This window comes from Mercurialis annua, linkage group LG6 (assembly GCF_937616625.2).
Source record: "Mercurialis annua linkage group LG6, ddMerAnnu1.2, whole genome shotgun sequence".
Taxonomy (NCBI): Eukaryota; Viridiplantae; Streptophyta; class Magnoliopsida; order Malpighiales; family Euphorbiaceae; genus Mercurialis; species Mercurialis annua.
This window is the reverse complement of record NC_065575.1, coordinates 34362795-34386544: the sequence shown is the minus strand read 5'-3', so window position 1 is coordinate 34386544 and position 23750 is coordinate 34362795. Positions and strand designations below refer to the sequence as shown.

The 23750-nt window shown below is 31.9% G+C and overlaps 3 protein-coding genes across 4 annotated transcripts; all 3 read right to left on the bottom strand.

Annotated features, from left to right (window-relative positions):
• Positions 1-2712: 2712 nt before the first annotated feature.
• LOC126687095 (snakin-2-like) lies at positions 2713-4807 on the bottom strand. Its single transcript, XM_050381469.2, has 3 exons — positions 4535-4807; positions 4354-4435; positions 2713-3087 (listed from the first exon to the last, which is right to left on the bottom strand). The coding sequence occupies exons 1-3, from the start codon at positions 4721-4723 to the stop codon at positions 2903-2905; spliced, it is 456 nt and encodes a 151-aa protein (XP_050237426.1). The 5' UTR covers positions 4724-4807; the 3' UTR covers positions 2713-2902.
• A 3139-nt stretch (positions 4808-7946) lies between these two features.
• Positions 7947-13668, bottom strand: LOC126687094 (uncharacterized). 2 transcript variants are annotated; one of them, XM_050381467.2, is made up of 18 exons: positions 13527-13668; positions 13141-13432; positions 12752-12964; positions 12182-12240; positions 11876-12013; positions 11204-11278; positions 10997-11080; positions 10837-10898; positions 10566-10635; positions 9703-9778; positions 9484-9614; positions 9310-9369; positions 9134-9208; positions 8944-9048; positions 8764-8859; positions 8600-8680; positions 8420-8521; positions 7947-8323 (listed from the first exon to the last, which is right to left on the bottom strand). In XM_050381467.2, the coding sequence occupies exons 1-18, from the start codon at positions 13566-13568 to the stop codon at positions 8255-8257; spliced, it is 1830 nt and encodes a 609-aa protein (XP_050237424.1). In that variant the 5' UTR covers positions 13569-13668; the 3' UTR covers positions 7947-8254. The 2 variants fall into 2 exon arrangements, with proteins under 2 accessions (XP_050237424.1, XP_050237425.1); XM_050381468.2 differs by lacking the exon at positions 13527-13668 and having other exon boundaries at positions 12752-12971; positions 13141-13409.
• A 9447-nt stretch (positions 13669-23115) lies between these two features.
• LOC126687795 (secreted RxLR effector protein 161-like) lies at positions 23116-23517 on the bottom strand. The gene has a single exon (XM_050382350.1). It carries the CDS (start codon positions 23515-23517, stop codon positions 23116-23118), a length of 402 nt encoding a protein of 133 aa, XP_050238307.1.
• Positions 23518-23750: the final 233 nt, after the last annotated feature.

Genomic DNA, 23750 nt, shown 5'->3' with positions numbered 1-23750 from the left:
AATGTTGACATGTGGCAAATATGAGTTTGGTTAGACTAACCAACCGACCACAACCGACCACCGGCCGATTCCGGTCCGACCACCCGATCAACGGAGGTCAACGGCGGCGGTCAACAGAGGTCAACGGCGGCGGTCAACGGGGGTTAACAGGGGTCAACGGATGTCAACAGCGGTCAACGGCGGTCAACTATAGTGGTGAGATTTTAAAATAATTAATAAAACACAAATTTACTCTTGGTAGGGTTTGAACACATGACCGCTCACTCTTTGTCTATGTGCCTAACCACCAACGCAAGACATGCTTGTTGTGTTTTTATTTACTCTTTAATATATATATTTGTTCTCTTTAATAATATATAAAAAAAACATATAAACTAAATATCAACCTATTAAAATGGTTGATTATAAATAATACATTATTATAAAACACCAATAAGATATTACGCTTGTCAAAATTTGAAATAATTTATTATAATTAAATATTAACTTAAAGTAAACTAAGTTAAAATAGATTTTATAAATTAATGTATTAAAAACACAATCAACTTAATATCAACTCGACATAAACTCAAAACAGATTATATGTGTTAATTGAGTTGATATTAAGTCAATTTTTAAAATTATAATAATTTACTAAAAAATTTACTTTGAATTGACATGTAATTTACATTGAGTCGACATTAGGTTTACATTAAGTTGACATTGAGTCGACATTGAGTCGACATTAGTTTGACATTGAGTCGACGTTCAGTTATTAAGATTGCATTGAGTTGATATTAATTAACATTTCAAAATTACAAGAATTTACTAAAACATTACTTTGGATTGATATTAGGTTGACATTGAGTCGGCATTAGGCTTACATTGAGTTGACATAGAGTCGCCATTAGGTTTACATTGAGTTGACGTTGAGTTATTAAGTTTATATTGAGTTGATATTAAGTTATATTTGAAAATTAAAATAATTTACTAAAACATTACTTCGGATTGACATTAGGTTTACATTGAGTTGATATTGAGTTGACATTGAGTCGATATTAGGTTTACATTGAGTTGACATTGAGTCGACGTTAAGTTATTAAGTTTACATTGAATTGATATTAATTTACATTTTAAAATTAAAATAATTTACTAAAAAAGTACTTCGGATTTATATTAGGTTTACATTGAGTTGATATTAGGATTATATTGAGTTGACATTGAGTTGAAGTTGAGTTGATATTAAATTTACATTGAAATGATATTAAGTTAATTTTTAAAATTATACTTACTAAAATAGATTAAGTTTACATTGAGTTGACATTAGGTTACATTGAGTTGACATTAGGTTTACATTGAGTTGATATTTGGTCGTCATTGAGTTGACATTGAGTCGATATTGAGTTGACATTAAATTTACACAAATTACTGTAATAAAAACTTAAATAATTTACTTTCAATCTACTATAGTTTATTTTTGAAAGTATAAATTATAGAAAAATAATTTTATATAATAATAAAAAATAATTTCATTTTAAATTTATAATTATTTATCAAAACATTTACTTTGAGTTAACATTCAGTGAACATTAAATTGATATTGAATTTATATTGAGTTCACATTAAGTTTACTTTGAGTTTATATTGAGTTGACATTGAGTTAATATTAAGTTTATATTCAGTTCACTTATATATTAAAATTACTTTCGGTTTATTTTATTTTAATAAAACTTTAAATAATTTACTTTCAAATTACTATTAGTTTATTTGTAATATTATAAATTACTTTTAATAGTATACATAATGAAGTTGACATTAAGTTATCATTGAATTGACATTAAGTCGTCATTGATTTTATATTGAGTTTTCGCACACTACGGGGGTCCCACTACCATATATCCGACCACGACCATTAAACCATTATATTTTTCAATTTTAAAAAGTGAAATATTTTTACTAGTTTTGCTTATGTATTAATAAATTATATAAAATATAAATATATGTATATTTTATTTTTTATTGTATAAATATTTAATAAATAAATAAATTTAATTAGACTAATTTAATTTTAAACTTATAATAAATTTAATTTAAGTTGATATTTAGTTGATATTTAATTTGCATTATAAATTAATTTCATTCTAATAAATTAATCTTAATTTATAATCAGTTATATATATATATATATATATATTATAGAGTAAATGTTGACAAGAATCAGCCTTTGTCTTAATGGCAAAGCACACTCTCTTATAAGAGGTTAAGGGTTCAAATCGCCTCAACCACATAATGTGTTTTATTTAATTTTTAATTATCTAACTAAAATTGGTCCAACCATTAAAAATGTTAGACCACAAACCAGTAATTGTCCAACTGCCGTAGACCGCGGTGGTCCGGCCGATGACCGGCATTGACCGCGGTGGTCCGGCCGTTGACTGCGGAGGTCCGGCCGTTGACCGGCCAATAATAGTCCGACCGGTGGTGGTTCGGTTATAAGTGGCCCGATTTATGTAAAATGAGGAGAAATTATTAGGTGTAATGGAAACACAATAGGTAAAATACACCATAAGGATAAAATAGTAATCACAACTATTAAAAGGTAGAGATAAAAAGCATATTTTAAAATTGAGAGATTTTTACAAAAAAAATAATAAAAAATTGGGTGATTTATACAAACTTTTGAGTTTTTGGGTGATTTGGTGTAATTTTCTCGTAATAATTTGTTCATCTTACTAAAAAAAATAACTTTGTTATAAACAGATTTTATTACATTATTTATCTAAAATGCACGGTGGCAGAAAAAGTGAGATTTTTGCACAGAAACTTCATTACAAACATTGAGATGCATACATGCATATGTAAGCCAGCCAAGGCAAGCGGAGATTATTTAATTTTAACAAAACACAGAGGTTGTTTAATAAAACTAAGGGCACTTGGTTTTGTTGCCGTGAGTTTTCATGTCCGTATAGCACTTCCCGCACAGTTCTCTCTTTCCGGCGGTGCCCGGAGGAACACACTGGCATCTGTAGCAGCAAGTCCGGCATGCCCTCTTGCACACATTTGGCCTCGAGTGTAAACTGCACCTCTCATTGCACAACCCTCCACAATCTGGATTATAATTGCAGCTACTTCTTTATATATTTTAGCACTGTTTTAATCTTATACGACCAGTAGCGTAGCCAGAAAATAAACAGAGCTCGGAATTGGAACTTTTTTCTTAAAAAAAAATGCATTTGTGATGAATTAAGACTAAAACAGACATCAAGTTTAAAGCATCTTAAGGGGAGTCACTTAATTTGATGAATTTTCACCAAATTCACTCTAATAAGAATTATCAATTTTTTCATAAAAAATATTTTTTTTTTTATTTTTTAAATATTTTGATCATTTTCAAGTTTTAATATTTTATACACTTTTTACCAATTACACCCACAAAATTATTTATATCCATATTCGCCCGAATTCTACAAATAGTATTTTTTATATTTTAAAAAATAAAACACTATTAATTTTTTCAATTATAAAATCTTATATCATTTAAAAGATAATTGTATGATATTTTTATTTAATTATCTCGTAAAATTACTTATATTAGGCTTTTATGGTGTTGTTTCGTAAAAAATTCATATAATATTTTTATATTATTTTCTCTGTTTAAATTTATCTACATATTATTTTTATATTAAATTTAATATTTTTATTATAAAAAATAATTAAATAATAATTTTAATATTATTACGTGTAAAACTTGTCTATACTTATTTAATAATTAAGTTAATTAAATACTATCATAAACTATAAGTATCAAATTATAAATTAATTTTATAATGAGCAAATTACGCTAAAATCCCTGAGGTATGCCATAATTAACAGTTTGATACCCCTTTTTTTAAAAGTCTATTTAATGGTCCTTCAATTTTAATTCTATTAACTATTAGGTCCCTCCGTTAATTTGACACTTATTTTCAAACGATTTGGTACCCCACCTTTAGTTTTGTGAACGATTTGGTCACTCACTTTTAATTTTATTAAACGATTTGGTCCCTCACTTTTAAACGATTTAGTACCCGAGTTTTATTCCGTTAAACGATTTAGTCCCTCAAATTAACAGAATGATCTCTCAGTTAACGGAATTAAAACTGAGGGATCATTAAGTAAACTTTTGAAATAAGGGGTACCAAACTGTATATTATGGTATACTTAAGGAGCCTTTAAATAATTTACTCTTTTATTATTATATTCAAAAAGTGTAATGGTAAAGGAGAAAATAGTTCATCTAATGAGAGAACTCATTTGGAGATGACCCGTGAATGCCTAAATCTGGAAGCTCAAACTAAATTTAAACGACATTTTCGATTAACATGAGAATCTTACCCATGAATGGCAAGAGCCTTCTATTGGTTCCTTTCACCAGCTGATTAGTGCTTTGGCCTTGGGTCTCCGAGTCGGATGAAACCTGCAAATTAAGCATACAAGCCAGAGTCATGGCTCATGATCAGGATCAAATTTTGATTCTAAATAGGAAATTTGGTTAACGTAAAGATGAAGTGTATACCTGGAGGATGACGAAGAAGAGAAAAAATGAGAGAAAAAGAAGGGAGCGTAATGCCATTTGAAACAAAAGCAATCTTAACTCTGAAAATGATGCTTGTGTTTTGATAGTACAAGTGTAGTGAGAAGCAGGCAGTGTTGTATGGCACTTTATAGGGGACTTTTTTGGTATCTCTATTACCATTTTACCCATGGGCTACTTTTTATTATCGAGCTTATCTATCCGTTGGTTATCCATTTTTTTCAATCAATTTAAAATTCATTAATTTTACGGGTCGAAAGTGTCCGGATGAATTTCTAAAATTGAATTCTATAAAAAAATAAACATCAAATATGATTAAAAAGAGATTTTAAGCGTTCACTCCAATACTAAAGTAAAGTGATGAAAAACAAAAGAATAGAAGAATTGGATGAAAATGAAAAAATTGTACATGAGATTTACCCATAAAGAAGTATAATTTCTTTTATCAATCAATCAATCCATGTACATGTTGAATTATACTTTTTTTATATACCTAAAAGAATATGTTAGTATACCTGTAATGCAGAAACACTAATTCTTTTCAAAGATCCTTATGGTCTTAATCTTGATTCGAGTATAAGATTCATGTTTGAAACTGAGACTTATTCAGTTCTTGGTTTTACCTTGTCTAGAGTTGGTTCATGCTCGAGTCTTTCTCGATATATTTATACCTTACATAATAACAGCTTAATAAAATTTTTGCTCGAGTGTTAGTTAAACGGAGAAGAAACTGTACCAAAAAATACAAAAAAATTAAGTATTCCAACACTATTGTGCATGATCCATTAAGCAATTTAGCGAAATGTACGCATGTTAACAACTTAACTACGATTATCCGCTTAGTAGCTTACAATAAAGTTAGGAACTCGGCAACAACTGAATTTGTATGATACGAATGCACGTTTCACCAAAATGAATTTTCTTCTAAAATTCTTTATGCCAGTTAACGAGAAATAGTAAAAACAAATCTTGATAAAAAAAATAAATTATTTTCTCACTTATTTTTCTTCTATATACAAGAAACATAAATTTTTTGTGGGACATAATGGAAAATTGCACTTAATTTTTCATCTCACTTACTATATCCTTAATCTATTAAACAAAAGGGTGGGAATCCCAATGTATTTCATTGATTGTTAAATTTCCTTAATCAAACATAGGCTGAAAGGTTCCAAATATATTTGTATGGGTAATACAGTCTGGAAGGGACCATATATATTAATTACTATTGCTAATATATGAGAGATTAAAACAAAAATCATAATAATGAAATGGGCAGCGTTATGGAGAAATTGAGTACAGCCAAAAAGGTACCATCCATCCCTGGTTAGACATTTTTGAATAAGTAAAGATCAATCAGATTTCATACAGAAGTTCATTCAACAAATGGCAAACAAACACACACATATGTATGCTAAACGACGGCGTTTTAGTGATGCAGAAAGCAGAAGAAGAAAAGAGAACAAATGAACTCACTATTTGATAAGAAAAAAAAATGGTTTGAGCTACAGCAGTGAATGACAGCTAAAGCATGGTTGGCTAAAATCATGCATATTTTGGAGGGACGTGGTTGTCATAAAATACAGATTTGGGGATGCATTCACTACATAGTTTCTCTCAAATACCATGCATCACCCAAGCAATGTTGAGCTGTATCCCTTTCGGAATTAATTTATCTCAAGGACGGACCACATACTCTTCCTTTTTATATACTCTACTACTAATTTTTATCATTCCATCTCCCAAAATAATTTTACTATCTTAAAATATGAGGTTAAAATGATAGAATATTTTAAAAAGACTGATAGAAACCTAAAATAACATCGTTATAGTTAACCACTCGATTTGTGTTCATTTTTCTATCTTTGCAGCACGAATATCGACCGATTTACAGCGTAGAATCACATAGTAATTGGTACTGATCAAGTGCAAAGTGCTTCTTGGCTCAGCATGATTACAAAACAACGAATTCAGTGTATACACATCCGCATGACAATAGTATAATATAAGAGCAACCTTTAAATCACGATCCACGAAGGCTCAATTATCTAATGTGGTGCAAGTAATCATATAAAATACCAACTCAAGTTCTGGTTCCAAGGATCTGCAACCAATCCTAGGCCAAGCTTACAGGTAACTACATGAACATGGTTCGTCTACTACTACAGAATTTGCGGACAAGACAGCCATGAGACAATGAGACGGCCATAAAACGAGTAATATTTTGCCATAAAATGATTTCACCAAGCATTCGTTGTATACCTGACCGCCTTTGTACTTCATACAAACAATGGACTACTCTAGCCTATATTCAATGTAAACAATTCTCATCATTGGTGAGAATGATAGCCTAAATAAATCATTTACTCCATCCTCTAGCACAAAAATAAAACATAGTGCAGCTCGTCGATAAGCAACTGTACTTGTACAGCTTATAATCTAACTTTTGACTAATCAGTTAACTTGACACATAATCCCTGGTGTTAACCTGTGCAAGCACTATAACAAAAGAATAAATGCAAAAACGAAAAGATAAGAAAAATGGAACCAGCATAACATCATATAAAACCAATGGCAAAAAAAGAGGTCAAGGGGTGTACAAAAACAGAACCAAACCAAACAGAAAAATTTAGTTTGGTTTGATTTTGATAGTGAAAAAAATTCAGTTTAATTTGGTGCAAACCAAACCGAATTAAAAACATAAACCTTCAGTTTGAAACATTTAAAATCCTGATAAAACCGGTTCAATTAAAAAAATCAAAATTTTGATTTGATTAGGCTCAGTTTTAACTCAATGCACACCCCAAATCACAAATATTAGATATGAATTTACAATGAGTCAATGACTGGCCTACATACCACAAGACCTATCTAATCTGAAATATATATATATTATGGTTCTAAAACATCGTTAATTCATCTGCATATATATAGTTTCAGTATCATGAAGAAAAGGCTAGAAAACGCTCAAGATCCTATGAGCTCCAACTTTCCAACAGTTGACTGCGGAGTCGAAATATACATAAGATCCACTCTTTTGATCATCAACAAAATAAACCTTTTCAAAACCACTCAAGGAGCTATTGCTCATGTGAGATTGAGCTCTCTAAAAGCTATGCTCAGTTATATTTCTTAACTTGATTAATTATTAAATTTTCTGTAGTTAGATCAAACAAAAATCTGTCTTTATTGGTCTTGATCCCCTCTTGTAGTGATAATAATTAATCAATCGAGGACATGTCTGGGTAGTCAACATTTAAATAAAAATATTTATCATACTTCAAAAGGAGCAAATACGAATATAAGATTAAATCACTTAAGAACCATGCACAATACAAGACTAAGATAGACAGTCAGTTTTGAAATCTGCAGATTGAACTAAATCATAACAAACTTTTGCCAACCAATTACTATCAATAGACTGATCAAAAACAAGAAAGCTTGTATCTAAATTCAGACAAAAATTTCAGGAAAATGCTTCCAAGGACTTAAAACTGTAAAGTGGTGAAGCTAACTATATGATCTCTCAAAATTCTCAAGTGCTCAACTTAATTTAATGGCTATGGCTCAAAAACAATTTGCTGTTTGAGTTCTTACCTATACTTGCCGTGTGTGGGTAGGGGGGAGGGAGAAGAACTAGCTACTCCTGTCATTAACATTTGAGACGCTATTTTCCTGTATCCCTAATTCAGCTCTTCACTTCTAGAAAACAATGTTCACTTCCTTCTCATTCATCTCGTATACGTGGTCTCTTGCATCAGATAGAGCACTCTGCACAGAATGACTCTACTTATGCAAGCGAACCAAAGAAGAACAAAACAAAATGAACTTTCCAGGTGCTGAGAAATAGGGAGGGAATGCACTTACCTGTCCAAATTTTGTAAGGAAGTTATTTGCAAGATTTAAAGAGGTAATCTTAACATCTTCGTTAGCCTTGAGTGCTTGAGCAATAGCAAAAGCTCCATCATCCTGTACAGAATAACAATATGAAAAGAAATGCAGGATAGTCTCAACATGTCAACAAAGATTCTAAAAATGATTATTTACTCTTATTTCATTGAATCCTAAGTCAAGTTCAGTGAGAACTTCATTGACCACTTTCAAGCTCCGAGCCAGGCAGATTGCACCCTGTAAATTAGAAAAAAGAAATATAAGATGTGATTGCTAAGGAAAGCTACCACATAAAGGTATCTCAATGGTCAAAAACAAACTTCATCTCTGAGTCCATTTCCTCGCAAGTCTAGAATGGATATGGTGTTATTGTATTTTAAAGTGTCTGCGATGTTCTCTGCTCCTTTTGCTCCTATCTACAGGACATTTTCCACATGAGAGATGAATAATTAAGCAAGCAAATGATTTGTGAACGTGCACACATCTATATTTACATTTACCTGGCACCAACCAAGCTTCAATACTTTGATATTTCCATTAAACTTAAGAACTTCCGATAAATCCTTGGCTCCGTCAGGTCCAATAGGATTATAACCAGCTTCCAACTGTGAGAAAAGATCCTCATGTCATGATCTAAATTAGCATTGAGAAAGAAAAGGATAGCGTCATGACACAGGAGTAACAGCTCACTGTTGTGATGATAGAGTTATCCTTCAAAACTTTAGCTATTTCACTGAAACCCTTGGCATGTATGTTATTTCCACCCTGTAGAAAATAGAGATGACAGATATAGTTCGCAACAATTCTTCAGGAAGAGATTAAAGCATACATAGAAGTGAGGATACAGCGGAGAACTCTTCACTCACTAGGTCTATATTTGCCAGACTCCGGTTCTGCTTTAGGGCATCCGCAATTTTTTCTGCACCCTAATATATAATCAGGACGAGAACAAAAAAAACAATTAAGGCTTAAAGCAGAATCATCTCTAGCATTAGGTTAAAAACGTAGCCAAGTGAATAACTAGATAGTAATTTCATCACCTCATCGCCTATGTCATTCATGTACATATTCATCCAGAACAAGCTCTTGCTTCTCTTAAGATATTCAGCAACATGAAAGGCTCCCTTCGCACTGATTGAGTTGTTTCCAATGTCTAGATGGGTAAGTTTAGCTGAAAAACAATCATGCATGTCGATATATAACAGTGAAAATAGTTGTTCTATAATCAACCTAAAATGACAATTAAGCAATAGACAGACCTTTACTTGAAGATAAGCCTGACATCAAGACACGAACTCCTTCATCACCAATAGAATTTCCTTGCAAGTGAAGTTCCTGATCAAAATTGACTCCCCTAAGAATCCTTTATCATTTGAAAATAATCATGATTGCATATTCGAATCCTACTACCTACGCAGTATTTTTGGCATTTTGGCATTTTGGCATAGTATATTCAGACCTTGAAGAAAATCAATATTTGGCAGGAAGAAAAATGATGTCTCATACAATCAACCTTCAAAATTCCCAATCATGTTACTTTTACATTGTTTCAGTCGAGGCCATGACTTATCAAGTTCACACAAATATTAAAGATGAAAATAAACTAAAATAGAATAGAGAAAAGTAAGTCGTGGTGGGAAGAAAATCTGCCTAGTTTATCTACACCCAGCTGTCTACCGTAACCACTTCATACAGGAGGGTCAATGCCTAATCTGTATAGAGACAAAAATAATGGCAACTTCAATCATTCTGAATAGCTGATGATTCTGGAACAGTATAATCAGTAATCACGTCCATAAGAAGCCATTCTATCAGGTCTCAAGTTCCGGTTTGAAAATAATTTCTTTAGGATTCTCCTACACCTGAGTGATTAAGTAATCTCCTGGCTCAGTTTTGACAATCCATTAAATATCATGTCTCAAAATTTCCCACTTTTGACGAAGCTTTTAAAGGTTTATCAATTTGGCCTAATTTGATAAATCAATTTCAATTTTGTCCCAGGTACCAAAATTGAAGAACTAATAATATTGATCGACTTCACGCATTAGCAAAAATAATTTTCCTTTCATTGAAGATGATGAAAAAAAACAAAAGAGATAGAAAAGATTAATGTGGTATGTACCCGTAAAGATTTGTTCCCCTCAAGTCCTTTAGCCAAAGCATTAGCCCCCAAAGCACCACCATAATTGCCGCTTAACAGTGATAGAATGTCAGCAAGATATCCAAAAGTAAGATAAAGAAAGTGCACCACTGGTAATATTTATCTAAAGCTGTTCAAGAGCTCAGCCTGTTAAAATTCAAAGAGTTTTTGTAGATACACTAGATATGCTATATTGTAATTTGTAGCCCAAGAGAGTGAAATGAAAGGCAAAATTCTGGGATCTTCTACTCACTTTAGATATATACTTCGTAAAGTTGCATTCTCCAAAAACGCTCCAGCCAGACTTGTAAATCCCTACTTCCAATTCCAAAAATGATTCATAAACAAAATCAACTTCGCAACTTTTGACATTTTTGCCTATTCTATTTAAAAATGTTATTGTATCTACATACAGAATAGTCGATCATGTTGTTGTTAAGTTCGATCACACGAATATTTGAATTTATTTTCAACAAATCTGCAATAGCTTTTGCACCCTGCACAGTAAGAGCATAGTTCACAAACATGATTACCATATATGCCTTTAACAATATATACGAATTCTGGAAACTTGATCTCATACTTCTCAAGCACAAATTTGAAGCAAAAAGAAAGCCAACCTCATCACCCAAGTCAGTACTGTTCAGCTGGAGCTTTTCAATACCGGCATTATCTCCTAATATGACGCACAGACTCTGTTTGCAGCAAAGGAGAGAAAAGGAATGCATTATGAAAGCAGAAAATTCATAAAGTCTGTGGTCATGCTCATCATTCTCCATATTTAGTAATTCAAATATGACAGTTCCCGTAGTAATGCCGACAGTGAAAATAGTTTTATGGGGAAACTAGATAGTAATTAAAGTGAAACACGGCAGGAACTTAAAATCTGTCGAGTGGGGAAAAAATATTTAAAAAAGAAACAGGATATGAATTTTGCACAACAGCCTCTGTACTGTAAGTAGACATTGATGGCGAGCCATGAAAATCATGACTGTCTTACATCCTCTGCATTCCCTCTATATCTAATTAAATATATCAGAATAGAGTTAAAATAATAGGCTTAAGAAAAGACAGCATCAACATTCTAACTTCTAGGATAATACCGAAAGCATTAAAGAAATACACACCATAGACATGTTACTTAATAAAATGGATAATTTTACTGATCAACAAACTCAAAAAAGACTATCAATAACTCATATTACACTGAGATACAACCTTCTTTCTACCCAATGTTGTTAGCAGCAATATACAAGATATATAAATCTTCAACGAAGTGGATATGGGCTAACCTTAGCTCCCTCATCTCCAATAGGGTTTCCAGATAAGTTAAGTGTCTTCAATGCAATGTTTGATTGAAGAACTCGATCAAAGGCTTTTACTCCTTCTGCGGTTATTCCATTTGCAGCAAAACTCACCTCCACTAAAGTCTGAAAATTGGTCAAGACATATTTCAGTTCATTCATAATAGACCAATTTTTCAATGTAGTACTAAAATCAGGAACTAAATTTAGATTGCACTTACAAAACTGAATAAATACCTAGATTATGAGAATAACAGAGAAATCTGGAAAAAAAAACAAATGAAGAACTCAAACCTGATTGTATGCTAAGCTCTCAGCAAGAAAAAATAGCCCTTCATCTCCAAAGTTACACCCTGCCAAATGCTTGAAAGGTCAATATCACAATTATATTGGAGGACATGAATTTATATCATAGCTACAAACTAGAAAAGTTGAGCATACACAAATTCAGCAGACAAGAGTAAGAAACAATCAAACACACAACTCAATGAGCACAGCAGCAGGTGGCAGTTGAGAAGTCGGAGCAATGTAGAACCGTATTCTTGAAATTTTTCTCTTACATCAATTTAGGTCCTTAAGACCCTCAATGACATTGAATTAGCATTTTCTTAAGCAGTTCCCTTAATCTTACAAGTCAAAGTTAAATGGATATCAGTTTGAAGCTCTACAACTTGTGAGATGAAAAATGGTACTAACTTCATTGTACTCCCTAGCTAATGACAATATTCAAACATCATAATGGAGTGCATGACTGTATCAATTCATGGAATAAAATTCTGTCCTGTTCAAACTTTATATTGACACGGTAAATATCTGAATCCGCTATGTAGAAGCAACATGTAAGTAGTGACATGTCTGACATACCTGACATGTCAACAGCGCCAAACGACCTAAGTTCTTTGGCAAATTCATTGAGCTTCTGCTTAGACTCTCTGTCAACCTTTGCAGTGAGACCAGGAAATAAATTAGTTCCGGCAGCAAAAGACCAATTCATTCCCGTAGAGGGAGACTTCTTTTCCACCAATGGTTGCTTTTTCGGCTTTGGCATCATCATTTTCTCCACCAATTTCCACAAAACTGTGAGCTGAATTGATAAATTAGTGCATCCACAGACGAAGAGAAACATAAATAATTAAATGAATTCCATAGCAATTTAACTAAAACAAATCATGTGCCAGAATTAAATCAATAATCCGAATCACGCTGTAATCAAAAAAGCTTCAAAATAGCAAGCATCTAGGTCGTTTTCATACCGAAAGTAAACACAACAAACGCGCCGGCAGGCACAATAGACGACGCAATCTGCTGGACTTGGACAGGAGCGTTAGAAAACGCACTGTCTCCCTGAGACTGCCGGTAAGCTCTCCGGCCATTGGACGACCTCTGAGAGCCGCCGCTGACAGCCTTCACAAGAAGACTCCTCCTAGACCTGGAACAGCTTGCTCTTCTTACTCTACTAGGAGTAGAAGAAAACGAAGCCGTGGAAGCAGCATTTGAGAAGGATAGAAGACCGCCGCGAGGTTCAGATTGTGACCTAAGTGAAACCTTTGAGATGAAAAGATAAAGATAAAAACAAGGATGGTGAATTTAGTTGAATTAAGAAGAGTAGATAGCAAATGGAGAAGTACACAAGGTTTACCTTAGGATGGAAGTAGAGAGAGTGAGTAGCAGTGGAAGCCATGGATTAGATGCTCATAGCAGAGGGATTATCAGCAGCAGCTACCTGACCAGCGACGAGCGACGAGGATTCTAGTGTGCCATGGTGTTGATGAACCTGGGTTTTGTTTTGATATTTTAGCCCTTTCCATCTCCGTCAGATGGGCTAAAACTAATAGATGGACCCAACCCATCAATTTATTATGGTTCTTTTTGGAGAAAATTAGGGAAAACACTCTATCTTTAAAAGGGTTTATTATATAAAATATTATTTTTTCTCTAATATTTATTTTTTTCTACCCTTTCTAAATATTTACTTTTCATACCAACTTTTTTTCTTTTTTATACTATCTTTTAAAAAAATTTACTTTCTATATTAAACTTTACTTTTCAACATTTTCTTTTATTATTTTTAATTTATTTTTTCACCAGTATATTCCTGCATTTAATATATATGACATATTTAAATTTAATTTTTTTTATTTTTGACTGTTTTGAATTTTGACTTTTGTTGATATTTTTCGTCAGTTTTAATATCAACACAATATCAACAACATTTAATAAACTAACTATTTTAAATTTTTAAATTTTTTTTATACTTATTTTTATTTTTTTCATCATTTTTTCAATTTAATTTTTATTTTTTTATTTTATTTCACGTACAATGTGGTCTTTTTTTTAATGCTAAAATCAACTAAATATTAACATAAGATCAACACGATATCAACATAATATCAACATTGTAACAATACAATAATTCAACATTATTATTTGCTTTTCACCAACGCTAAAATCAACTTAATATTAACCGAAAATCAACACAATATCAACACTGCAACATTACAATAATTCAACATGATTATTTGTCTTATTCCTCAATGCTAACATATCATTATCCAGTCTTAGTTTAATTTTTATATTTTTAGTTTATTTCACGAAAAGTATTATCTTATTTGTTAATGTCAAAATCAAAAAAAATATCAACAGATTATCAACACAATATCAACATAAAATCAACAACACCGTAATATTACAATAATTTATCAATCAACAATCATCAAAAAATCGTACTGCAGAATTAAAAAAAATGCAGAAATACAACCAAACACAGTAAAAATGCAGAAATAACAGATTTTTCTTCCATAAAACCATAAAATCATTTTATATAACATGAAAGATAATCTTTATACATGTTTAATGATGAAAACTTACTATTATATAAAAAAAAGTAAACAGAAAAAAAAATTGCAGATCTGAAACGAAGAAGAAGAATAGAAACGATGAACTTCATATCTGATGAAATCAAAATAAAAAACGGCGATAGTAAAAACGAGCAGAGAAAATGACTTCGATGGCGAGGTAAAGGTGTAACGGCGGAGATGGAGCGCGAAAAACAGATCTGAAGATGCCGATCTACTAAATTAAAGATGAACAAAGATGATTGTGGAGAAGAATAAGAAACTTTGTAAAAATTTGAGTTGAGAGAGAGCTGAGAGAGAAATATGGGGAGAGAGAAAATAATTGTAATTGTGAGGGTTTGTTTGAGAGGAGAGGTATATATGTGAACTGTATAAAAGATATTATTTCACCCGTGTACCGTATTTTAGAGATATAAAAGTTAGACCTGTATAAAAGTAAAATATTCGAGAAAGTTGGTTGTTTGTGTAAAAAACCCTTTTAAAAATCGGCTAAATCTATTTTAAGGTCTTTAAACTATACCTTATTGGTTCATTAGGTCCTTCAATTTTTATTTGGCTTCCTCAAGTCCTTAAACTTTTAGTTTTTTGGTTTATCAGGTCCTTCAACTTTTATTTGGCTTTCTCAGATCCTTAAATTTTTGTTTTTTTGGTTCCTTAGGTTGTTAAATTTTTGTTTTTTTTTTTATTTCATTAAGTCCTTAAATGGATCTCCCTTTAAGGACCTAATGAACCAAAAAATAAAAGTTTAGGGATCTGAGGAGCCAAATAGAAGTTGAGAGATCTGATGAACCATGAAATGAAAGTTTAGAGACCTGAGGAAGCCAAATAGAAGTTGAGGGATCTGATGAACCAAAATTGTATAGTTTAGGGACCTCAAAATGGGTTTAGCCTTAAAAATAATAGTAAATTTTATCTCAACAAGAAAAATATAAAAAAAATCTCACTTTTTAGCACTTTTATTGTTTTTACTCTAATTGATAACTTGTGAAACGGAGGCTGCACTCTGATCCGATGAAACTTCACAATTGCACCTGAAAGGCACAATATAACCATTAGAAAGGTGTCGGAATGGGATTCCGGCAAACCACTCCGACGGTCTAGTCAGTTGATATTTTAGTGAGAGAAAGAATAAGAAATGAAAAGGAGTTAAGAGTTGAGAGAAAAAGAAAATTAACCTTTTTACCTACTTTTTCTTAACCTTTTATACTATGTCTTTGTTTCTCTTTGTCTGGGCCGCCAGGTCTGATTACATTCTCTTTGTCTGTGCAGATATTGTCTGGAATGTCAGGGTACGTTCTGACAGATTTGTCTTTGTGCTTAGTATGAGGTGATCTCGGATGGAACCGAGATGATGTTATAATGTATGTTGCTCGGTGTGACCGACATGGTGCTTGCTATGTGTTTTATTCGGTGAACCGAGGATACAATGTGATATGTTTTACTCGGTTTAGCCGGGATAGGATTCACGATCTGATGTGCCTTGTTCGGCTAACCGTGGTAATTTTATGGTGCGCTTTACTCGGTTTATGTTCTATTTTGAGATTGTTCATCTGTGTTATTATCACTAATTTTTTTTATTGTAATAATACTTATATTTTATTATTTTTTACGTTAAACATTTTATTTTTACTCTAACATGTGTATCTTTTTTTTTCAATTTCTCTTTCTCTTTCTTTATCTTCTTTTTCTTCTCCATATATTTCTTCTTCAACGATCCGCCACCGTTCCTTCAACCGCCTTTCCTTCAACGATCCGCCTTCGCCCCGCCTTCTCTTCGTCTTCGCTCCGACGCCGATTCACCGTTCTTCCATATTTAATTTTAGCGATTTTTTCTTAACTCGTGGTGATATTACGATTTATTTTAATTCTCAGATCTAAAAAAATTGTTCTTGGATTTTTTCAGTTTAAGATATGGAAATCTGCATTAAAAACGATTTTATGATGAAAAAAATGATTTTCTGCAGAAAAAACGATTTTTTGTAAAAAAAAACATCGCCTGATTATCATATCAGTATCATTATGATGTTATCATATTAGTATCATAAAACTGCAGAGAAAAACAATTTTCTGTCAAGAAAAGTGCTTGATTATCATTTCGGTATCATTAACATTAGCATATATATATATGATAATTATCATATCAATATCATAACATTATATGATTATGATAATAGTGTGTACAATTATGCTAAAAGATAAATAACGTTATGATAAGAGTATGATAAATTTGATGATAATAATAATACTGTTTGATAATAACATGATAAGATTATAATAAAATGTTATGATATAGTTATGATAAAGTATGTTATGATAATATTATGATAATATACTGTTATGATAAAGTACGTCATGATATTTTATGATATTGTTATGATAATGGTATATGATTATATTTATAAAAACAGGTTATGATAATGTTAAAGATAATAGTATGACAAAGTACAAAAAATAATTTTTACAGAAAAATTATGATACCGAGATGATAACGTCATTAACAGTTATATGATAACAGAGTAAAATCATAATTATTTTAATACTCAGAGTAAAAATATAAATCTGAAAAAAGAGGTATTTTTGTAACTTTTCCTTGTTGATGTAAAAAGTGTAAATATTTTTATTTTTTAGGTAAATTTGTAAATCTCCCTTCTTCTTTTTTTCTTCGATCAATTAATATTTTTCAAAATTATTTTATCTTCAAATATAATATTATAATTTAGTTATTCATAGCTAGGATCGAACTCTCACTGAGGTTCTTAGTTGCATTATTTATAGCTTATTTGTTTTAAATTTTAACTAGTTTTACAAAAAAATGAATAAAAGTCATATAATAAAATCATAAATAAATTTTATTCACTTGCAAATAAACATGGGTCGGGCTCAGACTGGGTCCAAGTTAGAGATAGCAATAAGACGGGTATTCCCCGTTTCCCATGAAGACTCGCCCCAATAGGACAGGAAATCCTCACCAATTGACCCATAAATACGAAAATGAGAGAGATCATTCCCATCCACAAGGATAAAAAAAGAACTGGGAGTATAGTCTCCACCCCATGGGGATCCCCATAGAGCCCGACTTATATTTATATTATTTTAATTACATTTTGATTTTTAGCATGTTATTTATAATTTTAAATAATCTAATTTAATTTTTTTTATTAATTTACTTTTAATTATAAATTTTAATATCATAAAAGGTAATACTATTTTAATTATAAATTTTATACGAAAAATGAAAATCCTCATCGAGATAGAAAATCCACGGAGACATAGACGAGAATGGTTTCGTCCCATCAAATAAAAAGGGATGGGGTTTTAACATAGAGGCGGGGACGGGGATGGGGCCCATTGTCATCCCCAGTCCGAGCCAGTCTTGGTGGGGCTTTAATTATTTTAATGTAAGTTCAAACACCGCTAGAGTCCGATTCGAGTTTTACATTTGCGATTTAACACCGGCTCTTATACTCTATGAATGCGGACTCCGACCAGACTTATAGTAAAAGTAAGAGACCACCCATAAATTAACGGGTTTTTTTTTAGTTCGGCTTCGGACCAAACTTGAGATAAAAAGAAAATATTCAAGCCCGACCTTATGGGAACGAACCCGAACGGAAGGGCTAGATACCCTGATCCATGAATAGGTCTAATTGTAAATGATTTTTATAAGAACTGTTATCATAAATATTAAAAATAATTATAAGCAACATTCATAAAATATTTTAAGAGAGTTTGATTTGATAAAATATATTCTCTTTACAAATTTGATTTTCAAAAATATTGTGTTTGAGAACATATTTACACATATACCAAATAAAATACTCTTCAAATAAAAGGAAAATGGTCCAAATATAATGTTATTTTCATGGCCTCCTGTACTACCCCGTAAGTTTAAGTAATTAGAATATGCCACGAGATCAAATTGCAGTAATCAAAATATTAAAAATAATATTTTGAGGTTTCGAATATTAAGAAAAATATTCGGAAAGACTAAGTTTAATAGTCAAATGGTAATAATAAGGTTTAACTATTTAAGGTTTTTAAATTAAATCACGGGAAGTGATTTAATAAATTCAGAATACGTAAATTTAATTTACACGTATCCGTAATAATATGAGTTTAAAATTTAAATCGGGAATTTAAATTTTAATAAACGAGTGTGGACGTGAGTAATAAATTTGAGAATACTCTTTAGCGTCGTATAAATTGATATATTGATAATTAATATATCAATGTACCACTCTAAATGGAAAGTTTAAGATTTCGGACAAAATCCCGAAATTAAAATGTCGAAACTCGGAAAGCTCGACGAGTTATGGACGAATATAAGTTAAGATATATATATATATATATATTAAAAAAATAAAAGAAAAAAAATAAAAAGAAGAAGAATAGTGGAGGCGGTGGGTAATAAGGAAAAAGGTTTTCTTTAGTCCCTGAATTTTTTACTTTAATTAGTTTTAATTATAAACTAATTAAATGGTATTAGATTTTTTAAATTGAAAATAAAATAATATATAAGTCCCGAGCGAATAATTTTGGTGTCATTATTCGCGAAATAATTCGAAAAAGCTACGGTCCAATTTTTATTAAATTTGGACGTAGTAATTTTATTTAAGTGGGACTGATTTGGACCTAATAAATGTTTGGAGATTTATTAAAAATAAAATATAAGTCGGATGCGAATAAAAATTATATTTTTATTCGTTTTATATTTTATTGGATTTTTGCGTAAAGTTTTATAAAATTTGGAATTAGTCTCCATTTAGACTACGGACAACTAATTAAAATCAGAATTAAAGTGCATGATTGAACTAATACCAAATAGTACTTTAGCCAATCCAAATGCCTATATATAGAAGTGAGGGGGCATCTCATTTCTCTGCGTCAAGATAGTTGACGTGCTTGCTAGTTATAGCAAGCCGAGGGCCGCGCGACGCGATCCATTTGGCGATTCCGACTCCGTTTCTTCGATGATTACTTAAGTAATCGAGGTATTAATCTCGTATACAAAGTTTATTTCGATATATAATTATTATATATTCGATATTAAACGGTAAACGTATTGAATCGATCGTGTGCGTATCGATTCAACGTTTTAATTATAGAATTGAATTGTTTGGATTGTGGTTAAATGTTCGGAGCGGGAAAAAAATCAATCAAGCACGTCGGAAAGTGGCTCGGGAATGAAATCCCGGTGCCTGCACGTGTGCACGACCGTGCATAGGCAGTGCACGAACGTGAACAGGCCGTGCACTGGCCAAGCAGTGCACGAACGTGCTTAGGCCGTGCACGAACGTGCACTGGCCAAGGCTGTGCACGAACGTGCACAGGCACTGCACGAACGTGCACAGGCACTGCACGAACGTGTAGTCCGACTCCGACGGGGTCTTTTCATGCGGCGAATCCGAGGAGACTTCGTCTAGTAGGACGGTGTGTTTTCCGTCAGTTAGTAAATGTTTAAAGGTGAACATATTAAAATAATAGAAGTCTATACCAAGAGTGGTATTTATATATTGAACGAGAAGTTCAATATTGAGATTAGTTTATGTCTTCGTTTGTAGAGTTGTCTATAAACAGAAATAGTATTTGAGTCTATCGTTTATACGATAGGACTAGAGTTAGAAATTCAATGTCTAATGAGTTTTGACATTTGAATTTTAATTAGATCCGACGAGTGGTTGATCTAGTGAGCCAAACACCAACGTGTTTGGCTCATTAGCTTGCTTGGAGCTTACGTTTTTAAAAATGGGGACGACAGTACTGTGAGTTTTACTTTGTGGTTTTTACTTTTGAATATTTATGTTTAAACTGTTTTAAATAACAAATCGCACTAGTATAACTTAACGATGAAAGATCCATTGGAACAAGCTTCCTATTGGTTGTCAATAGGACTGTGTGATCACCAGTAGTGTTTCTCGATACGAGCCTGTGTCTGACATAGAGGTCAGTTAATGTCATTGGGCGTTGGAAGTGCTAGCGACCCTGACTTAACAGTCTGAGACGGCAGTAACGGTTACGGTCACAAGCAGTACTGTGATGGCAGTTTCACGGTTATGGTCCAGACACCCGGCTTAGACGGCAGTGATTCAGTTCACGGTCTAAGGCCCATGTTGTGTAGGTTGAGACCCATACAATAGTCTGCCTTGTAGGGTTTCATCTGAATCGACTAATTGGTAATATTTTACATATACAAATGTTTTATGTATTTGCGATTTGAATATTCAATTGTAAAATTGTAGACTCACTCAGAAATATTTATATTTCCGACCCTCCCCAATGTTTACCTTTCAGGTAATCAAGTATGAGGTCGGACTTCCATAATAATTCTAGAAGTCAATGTCAGCCATACCTCTAGAGCTGCTAGTAGTTGGATACTGGGAAGTCTGTCTTTCTGTTTACAGCAGTTCAAACTTATTTTGATATACTCTGATTTGAACTACTATATATGTATATGATTGAAAAGCTGCGTGTTTTCTAAAATGCTAGGACCAGGTGTTTGAGTGATACATTGGTTTCATGTGTTTAGCATTTTAGGATTGTATTAGAAACAGAGCAGGTGCGTCAACTGAGATTGATGTTTGCGCTCTGGTTTCTTTAAATACAATCAGGGTCTTAAGACTCAGTTTTCAGAAATGTGTTTACATTAAACAAGAGAAAAGTTTTAACGATACTTTCTGAAAACAGATCATATGTGATATATGATCTTGAATTGCGATCGCGTTTTTGATAAAGGTGTTAAAGTATTTCTGCAACGAGGTTGCAAACCTTTTTATGTTTTAAAACGCGAAAAATTTACAAAGGTTTTTAGGCTTGCTACGGGTTTCGGAGCAACCACTCCCATTCCCTAGCGCCGGTCGCGATCCATGAATTTGGGTCGTGACACCTCCGTCTTTTATAAGTATCTTGTGTATCTCGTGTAAGTTTATATATAAATACTTTAACAATAATATGTTTCTAACTATTGTAAGAAACACATATATTATTTGTCCATTTAATCACAATTACATAATTAAATCAACAGAATTTATTAAGGCTTTAAGATTTAATAACACAATAGCATTAAATAAAACATAACTTGATCCATGGCTTATTTGATGTTAAATCCTTAAATGTATAGTTTTTCTCTCTAACCTTTTACTTTTAGTAAACTTCTTTCAATGGTACAAGGTTTTCTTTTCATGTTGCTTATATAGCGCTTTTTAGTTTCTTAATGTTTCTTTTTCTTAACTTTTCATTTAAGAAACTAAAACGCATAATATTTAATTTGAAACTAAAACTAAAAAGTAGTATATTTAAATTCAACAAAAAATACAATACTTAAATTATAAGAGAAGTTATGTTTCAAATATATAACTCTTAATTAACCATAAGTTATAATTAAGTTAAAAAAAATTTATTTAACTAAAATATAACATATTTTCTTTAATTAAGCAATCATCCTACTATCCAATATTATTATACGGATAGTGTAAAAAGAACTTTGATATATAATTTAAGGTTGAGACAAAAGAATTATCTCAATAGTCCAATTCATTAAAAACTAATAACCATTATATTAGTTTATATAATATTAGACCATATATTTAATTATTGGTCATTAATATAAGATTATAATAATAATAATCTTACATTCTCCCACTTGACCCATAAGATGATTTCAGCATTTTAACCATAACTATAAGCGCGCTCCTCTCGTCAAAATTATCAAATTACCAACTTTAAATGAATCTAAACAATTGAATCATGGCGGTCACAAATTATTTGATCGACAAGATTCCTTCCATGTATCACAAATTGTTTCATTCATATAACTTTACATTAACATTATTTGAAGTATTTCATAATCTTCAATTTTTATAGAACTGTTAATGTACATAACAATACTAATGACATAGTAAAATTGTTTGCAAAAACAACATTAATTGAATTCATAAGTGTCAAATAAAATGTTCAAGCAAAGAGTCACATGTACATGTAAATTAAAATCATGCTAACAAGGACTTATCTATAATACCCATCCTTTCTACATGACCTGTAAAAACTATGGGCGCCAATCCCTTAGTTAACGGGTCCGCTATCATTAGGTCAGTACCTATATGCTCAAATGACACTCTATGTTTTCGCACATTTTCTTTAACCGATAGATATTTTCAAATCCATGTGTTTATCACCTTTAGAATATCTATCATTCTTTGCAAAGAAGACAGCTGCAGAATTATCACAAAACATTCTCAGCGGTCTATCTATACTGTCGACAATACCTAACCCTGAGATAAAGTTCCGTAACCACAATGCTTGAATTGTAGCCTCAAAACATGCCACAAATTCTGCCTCCATAGTGGAAGTAGCAATGACAGACTGTTTTCCACATTTTCATGAAATTGTTCCTCTTGCTAGTTGGAATAAATATCCAAATGTAGACTTTCTAGTGTCTACACAACCAGTATAATCTGAATCCGAATATCCAATCACTTTTAGGTGATTTGATCGCCTAAATGTGAGCATGTGATCCTTAGTGTCTTGTAAATATCTAAGTACTTTTTTTGCCGCTTTCCAATGATCCAAACCAGGATTACTTTGATAACGACCTAACATTCCAACGACAAAACTAATTTCTGGTCTAGTGCATGTCTGAGCATACATAAGACTACCGACCACTGAAGCATAAGGAATCTTATCCATTGCTTTTCTTTCCAAATCATTCTTTGGACATTGCATTTCGCTAAATTTGTCCTCTTTCTGAATTGGAACTTTAGTTGATGAGCAACTTTCCATTATAAATCTCTATAATATTTTCTTTATGTATCCTTTCTGAGACAATCCCAACAATCCTTTTGATCTATCACGAAATATTTCTATTCCAATCACATAGATGCCTCACCCATATCTTTCATTTCAAAATTACTAGAGAGGTATTTTTTTTACATCATGTAACATACCCAAGTCATTGGCTGCTAAGAGTATCGTCAACATATAATACTAAAATTATGAACTTGCTCCCACTAACT